Raw genomic sequence first — 16,348 nt, forward strand, 5'->3', positions numbered from 1 at the left:
GTTTGATTCGCCTAGGACTGAAGCTCGTCTGCAATCCTACAACGAGGATCGAATATGCTCTGCAATCCTACAACGAGGATCAAATAATCTTTGCAATCCTAAGAGGTATGGTTTACTAAAAGTTCCCGTTTTTGAAGTTTTTTTTTCTTTTTCGCTTCTTTTTCTCAGGGACTTGCAACCTCCCTTCTTCTACCCCCCTTTCTTCATCATAGGGGAGACCTAATTAAGCCGAACTGTGGGGGTTCGTGCTCACTCCAAGCTTTGGAGCTTGTAGAGTCCTCCAAACTTAAAGTTTGTTGAGAAGAAACGATCGACCACAAACATCATTGTTTCGATCTAATCCAACCCCTCTTGGAATCGAATTTCTTGGAAGCGACTACGCTTGGAAATTCCTAATTTCTTAGAAGCGACTACGCTCAGAAATTTTATTTGTTTTCGTGGTAGCTATTTTCGCTCCGAAACTAACCCTAATTTCTTGTTCTCTTTCAGGATGAGTAACCTGAACAAATTGGACTTTGCTCCATTGGGAACAACTGGCTCTGAATATCACAGGGGGTTCGTGATGTCTGCCAGCATCTCAAGGTCGATGGAATCCTGGATACGATTCTCGAGCCTAACCAGGACGTGCTAACTGTTGAGCAAGCTCAAGCTTTGGAAGCAAATAGAGCAGCCTTATAGGCAAATAAGGCGAAAGCCATCATCCTAATGACTAGTCATATGGATGATTCGCTCCAGTACGAGTATATGAATGAAGAAGACCCCAGAAGGATGTGGGTCTCACTCGAAGAAAGATTTGGCAACGTCCGTGACTCCTTGCTTCCTGACCTAGAAGTGAGATGGCATAGCCTCATCTTTTGTGATTTCAAGACAGTTCTTGACTATAACTCGGAAGCACTTCGCATTAAATCCTTAATGGAATTCTGTGGTAAAAAGATCACAGATGCGATGTTGATTGAGAAGACTCTCTCTACCTTCCCCGTCTATGCATTGATGGTTGCTAAGAACTATCGAATGGATGTAAATGCAAGACGGATCACAAGGTTTCATGAGCTCATTGGAGCTATGAATGTTGCTGAAAAGCATGACAATATCCTTGTGAAGAACTATAATTTGAGATCCGTGGAAACAGAACATATTCCAGAATCCAATTATAGTCGCACCTTTAAGAGAGGGCACCAAGAGCGAAACCCTAATCTTAGGGATAATTCTGGACGTTCTGGTCCATATAATCGCTCTACTTGGGAAGGTAACCGCCAAAATAGGCGAACACGGAACCGAAGAGGTCAATGTGGAAAGAGAGAGGGAGGCAACGCCTCTGGCCATGTTGGTGGCGCCACCAACACTAAGAGCCATCTAAATGACGCTTTCAAAGTGCCTCAATCAATGGAGTCTGAGCAAAGAGATGTACGTTCTCGATATGGAGTATTCAATCATTAGGCACACATTTGTAGAGCTTGTGAAGAACTTGTCACCGCCTACAAAGCATATTGTAAAGCAAGAGAAGCTCACTATGTGGAACAAGAAGATCAAGAAGATGATCTAGAGTGAAGGGTTGAAGACTACAAATCTGGCTGGGATCAATAGATCGCCAATTCTGTTTAAGTCTTTATTTTCCAAGAGATGTAGGCGATTGCCATATTACTTTTTATTGGATTAGATTTTCTTTGATTATAGAAACAATGATGTACTCCGTTGGCTTATGAATAAAATTTCGAGTGCTTTTCATTATGACTCAATTTTGATTCTGAGCATATTACTTTGTGACTACGATGGCTGGGCCATCAATATTAATTCAAGGACATGGAATAGCCCAAGTTCCACTTGCCAAATGGCACCTTGATTACAGTTGTCACAGAAACTCTCTACGCTCTTAGGGCAAATAGTACCCTATGAATAGCCAACGAATTCCATGCGAAAATGCATGTAGAGAACGGAAATGAGTTCCTTTGCATTACCTCTAATGATTGCGAACAAAGACGCATCTCAGAGACGTTTATGTGTCTCTCTAGTGGACTTTATGTCACTATTCGAGCTATTAAATCCAATAAAGTTTTGAGAGAAGATCTCTTGGATTTAGACACATATTGGCTTTGTCACGACAGGATAGATCATCCTAGTCATGATATGATGATCCGTCTACAAAAGACTTCACATGGACAACTTTTCTCTCGAGCGAAATGAAGCATGAATCAAAAGTTGATTCTTAGACTAACTGTGACCGACACTGCTGCCTAGGGCACCGCCTCCGTCCACCACCAGCCTAGGGCTGGCGTAGTCCCTATCCATGACTCCATCCCTATCCATGACTCCATGGATGGCCTCCATCATGGTGATGGCACCCTAGGTGATGCTGCAATCACCAACTTGCTTCACAATAGCGTTTCAGACGCTCAGGCCTAACCAAAATTCTCATTGGTTGCTTCTAAAGCCTCTCGCTCGTTTTACTAAGCCCGTTCCTTAGGGAAATTAGGACTGAGACCGTCCTATGCAAAAGATATGACAATACTCATTCTGTTCTTACAAAGAATCCGTAGGGATTTTGTGGATTGATTCAACCAACTTGCGGACGCTTAAATATTTTATGATGTTGGTTGAGACGCAAACACTCTGGTCACGTGTTGTGCCATTGTCCACATATAACTGCTGCCTATGCTACACTCCTAGCACATATCATATGACAATGGGCTCACTCCCCAAATCATCCTATTCAGTCAATTGGATTTGACTATGCTAGTGAGTTTACATAGAAGACTTTCGATGGATATTGCAATGGGTTTGATGTTGGACATCACATTCCCATGTACACACCCAATTGGTCTCGCGGAAACGACTACGATGGTAGTCCGAACATTGGTAATGCGTACCAATCTTCTTACATCCGCTTGGGGTGATGCAATATCGCATGCAGTCATGCTAATTCGTCTACGACCTACCGCCACTCAATGTACCTATGTGTTACAGCTAGTGACTGGGTACACGTATTTTGTACTTACGCACATTTGAGTGAGCCATTTATGTGCCAATTGCGCCGCCACAGCGCTCTATGATGGGTCCTTACAGACGAATGGGCAACTACATTGGATTTGAGCTTCCAACAATCGTCCGCCACTTAAATGCCCTTGCTAGGCGATCTTCTTACTGCTAGATTTGCGGATGTCACTTTGATGAGACAGACTTCCCGTCGTTAGGGGGAGATAAGAACACGAATGTTCAACAGGAACGACATGAGTTGTCGTAGTCTGTCCCCACTATGTCTCATCTTGATCCCTATTAAAGTGACGAGATCACACAAATATGCTGCAAACATGCCTGCAAGGAAGGACGTCCCTACGAGAGGACGTAGCGCCTCCCTACACGGAGGTAGGCATGGCGCCAATGCCAAAGAAAGTGGCACTTTGGCGTTACAGGCCATGACCCCAGCTAGGATGCGTGGAGAGGCCCGTGGGTTCGAAGGATACTTTGGCACATTCCAATCCTTTGATCATCAAGACTCAAAATCCGTCTCATGAGAATCTTCCGGGTTATGGTTATCGTTGGGGGACGCCTCAATGTCAAAACCTATTCCTGAGAATATAGAGCTCTATGAAAATTACACTAGTGTACATGAGACGTGGGATAGAAACTCCATCAGAATTGATGATGTAGTTGCGTATTTTGTTGCGCATGAGTTTTTGAGTTAGATGATATCGAACCACGCTCCGTTGATGAATGAATGCCAACGTACAGAAATTTGGCCTAAATGGAAAGATGCGATCCAGGTTAAGATGGATTCTCTAACGAAGAGGAAGGTTTTCGAGCTAGAGATGCCAACACCTCCTAACATAAAACCTGTTGACTAATGGGTCTTCGTTAGAAAGCGTGATGAGAAAAAGAGATGGTAATCTCGCCTTATGGCGCAAGGCTTCTCACAAAACGCCCTGGAATTGACTACGATGAGACATATTCTCTCGTAATGGATGTCATTGCACTCCACTACCCTGTCAGTTTGGTAGTTTCCAAATAACTAAACATGCAGCTTACAAATGTGGTCACTACGTATCTCCATAGGGATCTAGATACGGAACATACATGAAGGTTCATGGCGAACTTCATTTACCCAAGTCAAGAGGTTCTAGACCACGGAGCGCGTTTACAATTAGGTTGAAACGCTCATTAAAGTGACTACTTGATTGGGAAGGGATATGCCCACGCGTTTCTATAACAAGTTTCAGATTCTATCGCGGTTCATGTTGGACATGATCTTCATTAGAAGCCTTTAAAGAGTTAAGGGAAACCGCTGAACACTTGAAATCTGTAGTTTGAGATGAAGGATTTTGGGAGAACACGATTATGTCTCGGTTTGGAACTTGAGCATCGTGTCGATAGATGCTTAGGCATTTTGACAAGGTCAAGCCTCCAAGCACCCCCATGATCGTCTGTAGTCTTGATCCTAAAAAGGATCCTCTTCGTTCGAAGGATGATGACGAAGATGCGCTAGGGGCAGAAATGCCCTAGTTAAGTACAATAGGCGCATTATTGTACTTAGCTCAATGCACAAGACCGGACATCTCATTTACCATGAACTTGTTAGCTAGATATAGCTCTGCGCCAATGCAACGCCATTGGATTGGTGTAAAAGATATCTTTCGATACTTGAGATGTATGAATGATATGGGCTTGTTCTATCCCTACAAAGAGATGATGGATTCAGACCCATCACACACCAGGTACGCCGCCAACGCTGGCCTGCGTTCTCTATCCCCATCCCAAAACGACATGTGTTTTGGAAGGTTTTGCTGATGTTGGGTATCTCTCTGACCCATATAAAGGTCGCTCCCAAACTGGTTAAGTGTTCACCATGGGAAAAGACCGTGATATCTTGGAGGTCTACAGAACAGACCGTAGTCGCTATATCTTTGAACAATGCAGAGATCATTGCTCTTCACGAAGTGGTTCGTGAATGTATATGGATTGGATCCATAATTACGCATGTTCGAACAATTGTGGTTTGAAGTCTACCACAGATGAGCCTACGAGCATTTAGGATAACGCTACTTGTTTTGAACAAATGAGGCAAGGGTACATCAAAAGCGACAACACCAAGCATAATCAGCAACAACAGACACTCCTCGAGATCAAAGTGAACTAGGTTCGATCTGAGAACAATGTGGCAGACTTGTTTACTAAGTCATTGCCCAAATCCACATTCGAGAAACATGTGGCAAGAATTGACTTGCGAAAATTATCTGAACTCCCATGATCGTAGTCATCAGGGGGAGGTGCAGACATCAGGGGGAGATGTCTACATGTTCATCTCGAATCGTGAAGGGTGTGTTGTGCTCTTTTTCCCCTTCGACCGAGGTTATTTTTGTCCCACTAGGTTTTTGTTACTCGGCAAGGTTTTTAACGAGGCAACGAGAGAAGCACCGCGTTTGGGCAACACAAGGGGGAGTGTTGAAGGAAAACCTAATTTGTGTTTAGCCCAAACTCTAGGTTACTTGACCTAGTGGTAATAGGATTTAATTAGAAGGATCTAGAATCCTAATCAATGTAGAATTACTTTCCTTGTATGATTGAGATTCTATGCATTGTAATTCTCTATATAAAGAGGCCCCTATTATCAATGAGAATACACAGCAAATTCCTCTCAAATTCAATTTCTCTACAACAATAAGTTAAATATATGTATATATTATTGGGGCGGGTTTGGGGATGGGGATCACTATACCATCCCCGCCTCATCCCCAATCTTAGATAGCGGGGATTGGGGATCCCCATCCCTATTCCCCATTTGTTCCCGAATTCTCCCCCCATTAGGGGCGGATATCCAATGGAGCTCCTCCCCGCTGGGGATTTTTGCCACCCCTACCTGCTTGTGTGCAGTTGACTATGTTTCCTTAATCCTGCCATGACGTAAGCTCTCCAATCTGGTTTATATCAGTTTTCCGAACTCTTGCCATTTTCTCTCTCTAGCTTAAATGTCAACCCGGCAAAGCTTTATGTATGTATGCATGTATTATTATTATTATTATTATTTTTTTTTTTGCTGTTTTTTTTTCATGTGCTTGGGTGTTATCTACTGTGATTGTAGATGAACATGTGCCAAATGAGCTGAAGAAAGTTATTTTGCGAGCTTGAATGGATGATAAGCTTACACAAGCTGAGTTTGCTCAAGTAACACACTCTCCATATATAGACAAAGCAGAGAGAGAACCCGAATTGCAACATTTGTCTATCTTCAACAAATGCTATTTACAATTGCAGCTACCTCTCTGTATGTTCTATAGTTAATCAACTTCAAGATTGAGTCCTATGTACTGGTAGTCATTTGGATTTCTCTTTAGTTATATTCTTTTGGGAATTATAGCATGTACTTGTGTAAATTTACTTCTTCCATCCATCCAAGTTATCCTTTTGTTTTTGAAATTGAATGGTTCAATAACCAAATTATAAACTATAACAACAATTAAATGTAACTGAATTGAGAGGAGACCCAACAAATTGGTACAAGAGTCAGCCTGCACACTAGAGTTGGAAAGGAAGGGGCATTGTTCAAGATTCACAACTCATGTATAGATATAGTTAACAATCAATTTACATATTGCTTGACAACAACTCACAATAATTTTACAAATTTTGGTTTGGCAAGGTAAACTACACCGTGATAGACAAGAGAAACAATTTCCAGTGTTATGCAGCACTTGGACCTTGTGCCGATCACAAGGTGTCTTGGGTATAAACAAGACAGCACCATGGTTTTCTTTTAGACTCAGGACCACCCCATTCTTATCTGAGAATAATACCTGGAGTCTTCAAGATGATTTCCCTCCAGAATATGACAAGTTCAATATGCTTTAGAACAAAAACCAATTAAAGCCCTTTACACATAGGCCTTTAGAACAATAACCACTTCTGCTACATGTTTCCTCTCAACAAAATTCAAACAGATGGAAACACAGCTGATTTTCTCCTATGCTTTCCTTTGACCTATTAGTCATAGGGAATTTGAATATATGCAGCATCACAAACAAAGGGGATATCAGCGTACATACCAGCAAGAGCACAGTGTATGCACTCCAAGTCTCCAACGCTGTAAATAGGTAAGCAAATGCAACGGCTGTCCAGAAGTGCATCCCGAATTTACCCTAGTAAATAGCAAGTGGCATCCAACGGCTCACAGTCCCTATCACCTGCAAGGCATTCACCAACAGTATGCCCATCACCACATGAAATCTGAAGAAGTGAGGGCACTCCTTTTTCCTTACAATTCCAAGATATGCAACGAAAAAGTATGCCATCAAGAACCAGCTGGGCAAACTCCCAACGGCGCCAAGAAATGGGTATGTGAAGAACTCAAAGTCTTCCAGGAAAGGGTGCAGCTGATAGGCTGTCTCAGCATGCATCCATGTCTCGTGTGGGAGCATTAAGCAGGGGAGACATGCTAATGTCCACCACCACCACTTTGGCTTCTTCATCATGGGAGGGAACTGAAAACTGTATGGGACATCCTTAGATGCTTGAGGGGGCATACTAGATCTGCCTCGCCTTTGTAGTGTGGGGATTGTGCGTAAAGGCTGCCATGATCCCCACTGAAAAATGGGCTCAATGTAGCACAAAGGTGCAGAAGCGGCATAGCCTTCTGAAGAGAACTCCATGAACTGATGCACTGAAAAGAACTATTACTTTGAAATCGAGGAATGCATGACAACACAGGGCTACTGCATATCGTTGGCTTACACACACTCGAATTTATAAAGATACACCCACTGCGTCTGGTACATGCATTTGGAATCATAGCCAAGTACCTTTTGCTGATACAGAGCCGCAGTGGCTACTACGAGAGCTCTAGCTCGATCAATTTAGGGTTTCCGTACCAATTTCTTGACTGAGACTTTAGGAAGCTAGTCTTAAGATACTCTCATAGCACGATTCTGATGTGCATTTAGCAGCCACAGTGAGAAAGAAGATAATGAGGACCACAACCTTCCAAGCAAGAATAAATGCTAAAAAATCATCAATTCAGGCTACAAAAATTCAATTCATCAACCCATCAATGAAACTTTGACAAAGAACAGAGAAAAAAGATACACTTTCTTGAAAGCTCCTTTGCCTAAAACCTCTATATGCTGCAAGGTGCAAATCACCAAAAACACAACATCAGCACAAATCAACTCATATACATCAACCCCAATCAGTACTTGATGAAAAGATTAAGACTTGCAAGAGTAGAACAGCTAAATCAAATAAAAAACTGAAACCATATTGTACAATCGAAATTACGCAATAATTGAATTAAAGCCAGAGATTAAGTTCGAACAACTGACCTCCGTCCGTAACGACCAGTGAGATCAACCTTAGTGAACTCAGCCTCATCATCGTCCGCTTCCTGATCCGACGGCAAATCTTCAGGCATTGATTTTCGCAAAGCCTTTTGCTTTCGATCAAATCAGACTACAATCGGATTCGGGTCAAATCCAAAACCCTCAAATTCAATTTGGGAGGGAACCAATTGTGATTTGTGAAGAGGACCTGCCAAAAATGGAAACGCAGCAGAGTCAGCGATGTGCTTTGGAGTTCTGGGTTCTGAGAGAGAGTGAGGAAGACGGTCGAGATCCAAGAGCCCAGAGCCCCAGACCACCTACTGCTTGTGGTAAACTTGGCTTTTACTGCGCTACGATTTTTTTTTGTCTGCGTTTGACAATTGTTCACTAACCAACGACCAGCTAACGTTGGTATTCAACTGTTAGCACTAGGGCTGTCACTTGGTCGGTTTGAATCGGTTATAGGTATTACCAACTTCAAAACCAAAGCTTTCGGTTTCAAAACTGAGCTACCAATTACCAACCAAAATTTTCGGTTTTTAATTATATCTACCAAATTCGGTATTTCGGTTTTCGGTATTACCAATTTTAGAATAACTAATTCTTTATAATATAAAATAGAATGAACAAAACTAGGTTTTTGAATTTTATAGTCATAAACGTTGTATTCATCTACTAATTATAGCTTTCTTTTATATATATATGACATCAAGTTCTAGCAATTTTCAATAAAATTAGGTTATTTAACCATCTTTGACTAGGTTACTTAAAATAAATGTACTATTAATGTAGTATATGTAGTAATGTTCATACTATTATAAAAGTTTTTATGTTTATTTCTTAATATACATGTATGTGTATTAAAAACTGTAGTATATAAATCTAATATTTAGATAATCGGTAGATTCGGTATTTACCAAAACCAAACCAACTTTTTCGGTAATTTTTTATTTCGGTTTTATCGGTCTCGGTTTTCAAAAAGTCGGTTTACCAAACCTAAACCATCGGTTGGTATTCGGTCGGTTTGGTAATTACCAAACCAAGTGGCAGCCCTAGTTAGCACACGTGACTTGCACCCTGCTGGTACAAGTGACCCGACGGTGCATGGAACCCTCATTGTCGTCTTTGTCTTGAAGAAAAAGAAGAAAATTGCAGTTGGGGGAATGAACCTGTACCGCGAAGTACAAGTACTCATGAGACTTAAAAAGGATGACCAATAGAAGCGTATATGAATGAACAACAATGGTGGACCTTGACCAAAAGCTCCAATAAGACATGATATAATAATTGAATGCGCGTTCCATCTTTTTCCTTACCGAGTTTCGGACTCGAGCAATAAAAATTAGGATTATAATCATAAACAATAACCCTAAAAATTATATATTTATTTTTCTTACCTATTCTATTGAAAGCACTGGCTCTTGCGAAAACACGTGTTCGTTTCGATTGTAAATGCTCTGGGACTCCACATAGCTAGGTACAACTTCTTTTCAGAAAACTAATCAGGATAATATTGCAGAGGAAGTAGAAGCCAACCCGGTAGAGACAATGCAATGGCTAGTTCAGCACATGATTTTCATTCTATTGTTATATAAATGGCGCATAAGTACAGCATCATCATCACCACTGAAGATAGCGAAGGGGAACTGTACATCGCAGTGCGGAGGTGTTAGCATCCCATACCCATTTGGGATAGGACCTAATAACCATTGTTATTTTGACTCGTGGTACGAAATAGAATGCAACCTCTCTGTTCCAGTAGCAAAGCCGTTCTTGAGGCGTCTACAACTGGAGGTGCTGAATATTTCTGTTTATGGTGGAAACACAACTGTTCAGGTTCCAAGCCCTGTTACTTACTTGAGTTGCAAAGGGAAGCAATCTCCGCTAGCGCCAAATCTGACCGGAAGCCCTTTTATGTACTCTGTTGAAAACAGTTTCGTTGCAGTCAGTTGTGATTCATTTGCCTCGCTGCGCACAGATACGCACACTCTTACTGGGTGCTCGTCAACGTGTCTTGATCAAGATATTCTTTCCGCTTCTGAAATGTGCAAGTATGGTTTTGACTGTTGCCGGACTGCCCTTTCCCAATTTATCACTACTACTTTCAGCATCACACAAGAACGAGATGAAACAAGAAGAAATAAGACGGATTGCGAGGACTATGCTTTCCTGGTTGACCAACAGTGGTTTGATGAACATAAATCAGACTTCAGAGCTATCAAGGATAGGGACGTCGTTCCTGTGAAATTAGACTGGATCTTAAGCTTAGAAAAAATAAGTCCTTGATCAAGTCATTTGAAGCATTCACAGAAGTAGACGGCCGGAGGAACCCAAATGACGGAACACCCAGCTGCTATACATATAGTTTTTTGAGGAATTACACACGGTCTGATTTGTATGACTGTATGTGTCCGCCAGGCTATGAAGGAAATCCCTACCTTCTCTTACCTTGTGGAGGTAATTCTTTGAAATCCGTTTTCTTTAGGCAGTTTTTGAGAAAATAGTGCTAGATTACCCTCTTTAATTACAAAATTATTTTCAACGAATTTGCAATCCTTTTTTATAATTGAACAAATTATTGACATGGCCACCTTTGTTCAAACCTATTATACTACGCTTCTCCGCAAAGTGAAATAGAAAATGGAACAATTTGGTTACTGAATCTCTAGGTTAAATTGAAATGAAATAAAAAATGAGTGAAATTCTCCATATTTCTGTTTTTGATAACTTGAATTTTATTTTTAGTTCTTTTATATAAATTTCTACCAACACAAATTTCTACTAGTCTGCATTAAGGAGTTGTTATTTTGGCGAACTGCTATTGATTCATATTATACATGACATTTTCTCAAGAGCTGTTATTGTGATATCGTGATCTTTATCTTTGTTTTGTATGTTTCAGATATTGATGAATGCAAGGATGGTAATCCGTGCCAGGGTGATGATCTTAATACAACTACTACATGGAACATTAGTAATGCCAAATGTCAGAACACTGACGGGGGTCATATATGCTACTCAAATAGAACAGGGGAAACCTGCGAATTGTTTGCCTCTGACAGAGTTGCTAAGTGCTACCATCAAAGTAGGCCTCACTCTCAGCTCAAGCCTATTCTCTCAGGTAAATTAATCTCTATACTATATGGTAACTTTCTTTAGTCTAAGAGGACTAATTTATACGTGGTACAGATTACTGGTATTACTGAAATATGCATGTCGTATGTACTACGATTGTAAGTGTATACTTGAAAATAGTATAAATAAAAAATAAATTTACAGTAAACAAAAATAGATAAAATATTCAATAATTAGAAATTTTACACATATTCTGACCATATAATTTAGGGAAAATCGTCCGTACAGTACCTGACTTTTGCCCCATTCTAAACTTCAGTACCTCATATTCAGGAAATATCATAACGGTACCTGAGGTTCTGACCCCGACCGAAGAATGGTACCTGGAGCCGTTAGCTCCGTTACAGAAGCTGACAATTGAAGGATATTTTCGTCTTTTCATGTCTTAATCAAATTTTTTATTATCTAATTCATCTTTTTCTATGTCTTTCTCTCTCTCTCTCTCTCTCTCTCTCTCTCTCTCTCTCTCTCTCTCTCTCATTCAACTCTCCTCGGTCTCAACGGAGCCACAGGCTTCACCACCGTCTCTCAGATCGGATTCAGCCTTCACCGACCTAAACTCCGACATCAACTTTCATCTCTCTCTCTCTCTCTCTCTTGAATCCAAATCTCAATTCGGTCTCAATGGAGCCACCAATATCACTACAGTCTCTCAGATCGAACCCAACCTTCATGACCCGAAGAAGGAATTGATAGGATCGAGGACTCCAAGGACTTGCAGCAACAGAGCAAAGCCTTCGATAAGCTCACTGACCGCGTCGAAGATCGCCAGGTCGATTCGACAAGATTCCAGAAGGCCATGGCTTCCATTGCTGACACCTTAGAAGTCGATTTGGAAGCTATGAGAAAGAGGGAGAAAGAATTGGGTACTGTGAAGATCAATCCATGCGATGTTGAGATAATTGCCATCAATATGTTGCTGGGTTTGAATTGGAACAGTGAGGCAGGAAGTGAGTTTTTTAGGAAATTGTGAGAAAGTTTGAGGGCTCTCTGTTTCATCTTCTATGAGCAATTTTGTTTCCCTAATTTTCCTTTCCAATTTATGCATTGCAGCTTCCAAGGATTATGTTGGTGCAAATTGGATTGCAGTTTCCTTAATTGTGAGAAAGAGTTGAACCCTCAATCAAATTGCAGGTTAGGTTATGCAAAACCGTTATTTCGAAAATGCACTACAGAATTGACCTGGGATTCTTAAGAATTGGGTTCGGATTTCAATTGGGTTTCTTTGGATTTCTAGAGTTGGTTGATTTGGATTGAATGGAGTCATTGAATGGAATTGGTTCATATGTATTCGAGTTGTGGTGATTTGGTTTGTGCCCAGAAAGTGATTGATGAAATGCGTGAGATATATTTGGTTTGGTGGAATCTTTGATATGTGAGTATAGTAAGTGTAGTAGGTATAAGGAGGTTTTGGGTCTTTTTGAGGCGATGAAAGTAATGGAGAATGTGAGGGTTGATGCGGTGACGATGGTGAAGGTTGTTTTAGCATGTATTCACTTGGGTGAATGGCAAATTTCGGATTCTATGAAAGTATGTGGAAGAAAATCATGTTGGTGTTGATGTTTACTTGGGAATACAACGATGGATATTTATGGACGGTGTGGTCTCCGGCCTCTTGAACTTGTACTTCTCATCGTCAGTGGCGGCGAACACGGTGGAGAGGTCATCGGAGCCCATTGTTAGGGTTTGTTGTAGTCGGGTGGATGAGCGAGGTTTAGAGAGAGAGAGAGAGGGAGTCAGAGAGAGAGAGGGAGGAAGTTATACGAAGAAAATTAAGTAAAACAAAAAACAAAGGGTAAATTGGTCATTTACTTATCAAAATATGCCAACTGTCAGCTTCTGTAACGGAGCTAACGGCTCCAGGTACCATTCTTCGGTTGGGGTCAGAATCTCATGTACCGTTCTGATATTTCCTGAATGTGAGGTACTGAAGTTTAGAATGGGGCAAATGTCATGTATTGAACGGACGATTTTCCCTATAATTTAACACAATTGTTTAAATGATACATATACGTAACTTTCACATACTAATCATTTATACATCACGTAATGCCTTATGCTAACAGTGATCTCACTATCATGCAAATGGACGTTATATATTATACTCTACTAGTTGAGAGTAATTTATCATAGAACTGAGTAATTATATATGCAGGTCTCGGTGCTGGTATTGGACTGTTGTCATTGCTTAGTGGTGCATGGTGGGTATACAAGTTTGTAAAGAAATGGAAGAAGATTAAACGTAAGGAGATGTTTTACAAACGAAATGGTGGTCTATTGCTAGAACAACAATTATCGTCAGGTGATATTAACGTTGAGAGAATCAAATTGTTCAAATGCAAGGAGTTACAGAGGTCTACAAACAATTTCAATGCTGATAGAATTATTGGTCAAGGGGGGCAAGGTACTGTTTATAAAGGCATGTTGATGGATGGAAGAATTGTGGCTGTTAAAAAGTCAAAAATTGTAGACGAGGCAAAGCTTTCAGAATTCATCAATGAGGTTGTCATTCTTTCTCAAATCAACCACAGGAATATCGTTCAACTATTGGGTTGTTGTCTAGAGACGGAAGTTCCTCTTTTGGTATATGAGTTTATACCTAACGGAAACTTATCTCAGTACATCCATGACCAGACCGAAGACTTTCCACTTACATGGGAGATTCGTTTACGAATTGCTACAGAAATTGCAGGAGCTCTTTCCTACTTACATGCTTCAGCTTCGTTTCCCATTTATCACAGGGACATCAAGTCTACAAACATACTCTTGGATGATAAATATAGAGCAAAAATTGCTGACTTTGGAACTTCAAGATTAGTTACCATTGACCAAACGCACTTGACCACAAACGTACATGGCACATTTGGTTATTTGGATCCTGAATACTACCAATCGAGTCAATTTACTGAGAAAAGTGACGTCTACAGCTTTGGAGTGGTGCTTGTTGAGCTCTTGACAGGAAAAAAACCAGTAACAAGGTCAGCCGAAGGCGAAACATACAAGAGTCTTGCCACATATTTTATTGTTTCGTTGCAGGAAGATTCTCTATTTGACATTCTTGATGCTCGAGTAGTGAATGAAGGCTCTAAACATGGTATTATGGTAGTCGCTAATCTTGCAAAGCGATGTTTAAATTTGAATGGAAGAAAGCGCCCTACGATGAGAGAGATCACAGCAGAGTTGGAGACCATCCAATTATCGGAGAAACTTGCCGACGCTCGTCAACCAAGTTGTGAAAGGATTGAATCTGGCCAAGATTATCGAATCGAGCAGTGGGATGACGTTGTTTCTAGCTCCACAATGTCAACTTGGGAAGGTGCTCCGACTCCATCATCAGTTGAACTGCTTCCACTAGTTTCTATGAAGACATGTTGAATAATATATTTCTAGCTGGTACTGTAAAATATGTTCAATTTGCTACTTTTGACAATTTTATGTTACATTTTATGCTACATATACTATGTTATAAGTGATCGATCAATCCTCCTTGTGTAGTTAATTGGAGGTCCTCAAAAGTTTTTCCAATTGGGTCGGTTTAAGGATAAAAGGAGTGTGCATGGTTTCGGCAAATGTACATCTCAGTATGGTATAAATTGAATCGTCTCATACTTTTATGATGTCTCCATAGCTTCATTTGATTGATATTTTTCCTCTCAACATGTGTCCTTTTTCAGTGAACATCTGCTTAATGCATCTCTTGGTAACGGGGTTGTCTGATGATTAATCTTGATGTCTAGTCTACATGCTCTCATCCAACACGACAGCATCATGAACAAAATCTCCATTTCCGACGAAATGTTCGTGTTCCCCCCTTACAGCTCTCTTACATTTCTGCTTTCGGGAAAACCATACATGCATGAGGTGTTTATAGAATGACAACATCTTTTTCTTCAGTATATAATTTTTTTTTTCAGCTTCGTTATATATGGTTTGATATTAATTTGAATGGTTGGTTTTCTGATGTAGTCGGAGTATCCTAGGTTTACAAGGTATAAATTCTACAACAGATAAATCCAGTCCATCAGAGAATATGAGAAAAACTCTCAATTTGATTTTAAAGAATATGAAATATATGAGTCTGCAGCTATTTAAGGTTGCTTAAATTCTAATATACTCAATAAGTTCTTAAAAGAATGATGAAACCTATTTCAGAGCAGCTCTGCTAGGGTTAGTGTTAGCCTGCTCTGCTAGGGTTAGTGTTAGCCAATTAGTCACCCTCAAGTATAAAGGGTACAAGCTCTGCTAGGGTTAATGTTAGCCAAATAGTCACCCTCAAGTATAAGAGGTACAAGTAATAGTATAAGAATTTAAGAAAGGTTGTCGAACCCACGAGTATTGAATTTCTTTCATTAGCTAGGGTGTTAACCTAAGAAGAGCTAGAATATGCAAATGTACAATCACAAACCTAAATTCATAAGGAAATCTAGGCTCATGGTGAGTATGTGTATTGTGGTGGTAGTGAAATTATTTGTTGGATAGAGTGCTTAACCAAATTAAAATAAATGCCCAAATGTAAACTAAACTACTCTAAACTAAACTAGTAATATAATTGATGAAGTTAGGAGTTGAATTGCCTACCACTAACCTCCCTTGCAAGTATTGAAATTCATATACAAGTGATGCTATTCTAATTTCCCAATTTCCTAATTACCCTCTTTGCATCCAGGTAAGACTATAAAGGCTTAAACTTCTTTAATGTTATCAATTCCAACCGGATAAGTCTAGAATTAACTACCTAAGAACAAATCCTATTACTGGTTAAGTCTCAATTCATTATTCCTGGATGCATAAAGCTTTGAGTTTAGATAATCATGCAAGCAAACCAATCCTAGATCTAAGTGATTTTAACTCACAACCTTCATATGCACATAGAGGATGCTATCATGCTATCATGCTATCAATGCTCAAGGTTA

At 40.2% G+C, this 16,348-nt stretch overlaps 2 protein-coding genes and 1 pseudogene across 2 annotated transcripts; 2 read left to right on the forward strand and 1 right to left on the reverse strand.

The window, feature by feature from the left end:
- Positions 1 to 6,906: 6,906 nt before the first annotated feature.
- LOC112194036 lies at positions 6,907 to 7,736 on the reverse strand (annotated as a pseudogene).
- A 2,005-nt stretch (positions 7,737 to 9,741) lies between these two features.
- Positions 9,742 to 10,614, forward strand: LOC121052097 (wall-associated receptor kinase-like 6). The gene has a single exon (XM_040516060.1). The coding sequence runs from the start codon at positions 9,849 to 9,851 to the stop codon at positions 10,584 to 10,586; it is 738 nt and encodes a 245-aa protein (XP_040371994.1). The 5' UTR covers positions 9,742 to 9,848; the 3' UTR covers positions 10,587 to 10,614.
- Positions 10,615 to 10,624: 10 nt separating this feature from the next.
- LOC112193300 (putative wall-associated receptor kinase-like 11) lies at positions 10,625 to 14,933 on the forward strand. Its single transcript, XM_040516059.1, has 3 exons — positions 10,625 to 10,757; positions 11,203 to 11,421; positions 13,591 to 14,933. The coding sequence occupies exons 1-3, from the start codon at positions 10,706 to 10,708 to the stop codon at positions 14,808 to 14,810; spliced, it is 1,491 nt and encodes a 496-aa protein (XP_040371993.1). The 5' UTR covers positions 10,625 to 10,705; the 3' UTR covers positions 14,811 to 14,933.
- The last annotated feature ends 1,415 nt before the right edge of the window (positions 14,934 to 16,348 follow it).

Source organism: Rosa chinensis, chromosome 3 (assembly GCF_002994745.2).
Source record: "Rosa chinensis cultivar Old Blush chromosome 3, RchiOBHm-V2, whole genome shotgun sequence".
In the NCBI taxonomy this organism is placed as follows: domain Eukaryota; kingdom Viridiplantae; phylum Streptophyta; class Magnoliopsida; order Rosales; family Rosaceae; genus Rosa; species Rosa chinensis.

Excerpts from the sequence above, each read along its gene's own strand:
- LOC121052097 (XM_040516060.1), top strand. The coding sequence starts at position 9,849 with ATGCAATGGCTAGTTCAGCACATGATTTTCATTCTATTGTTATATAAA.
- LOC112193300 (XM_040516059.1), top strand. The coding sequence starts at position 10,706 with ATGTGTCCGCCAGGCTATGAAGGAAATCCCTACCTTCTCTTACCTTGT. Across the intron at positions 10,758-11,202 it reads CCTTCTCTTACCTTGTGGAG|ATATTGATGAATGCAAGGAT; the intron begins GTAATTCTTTGA and ends TGTATGTTTCAG. Across the intron at positions 11,422-13,590 it reads GCTCAAGCCTATTCTCTCAG|GTCTCGGTGCTGGTATTGGA; the intron begins GTAAATTAATCT and ends TTATATATGCAG.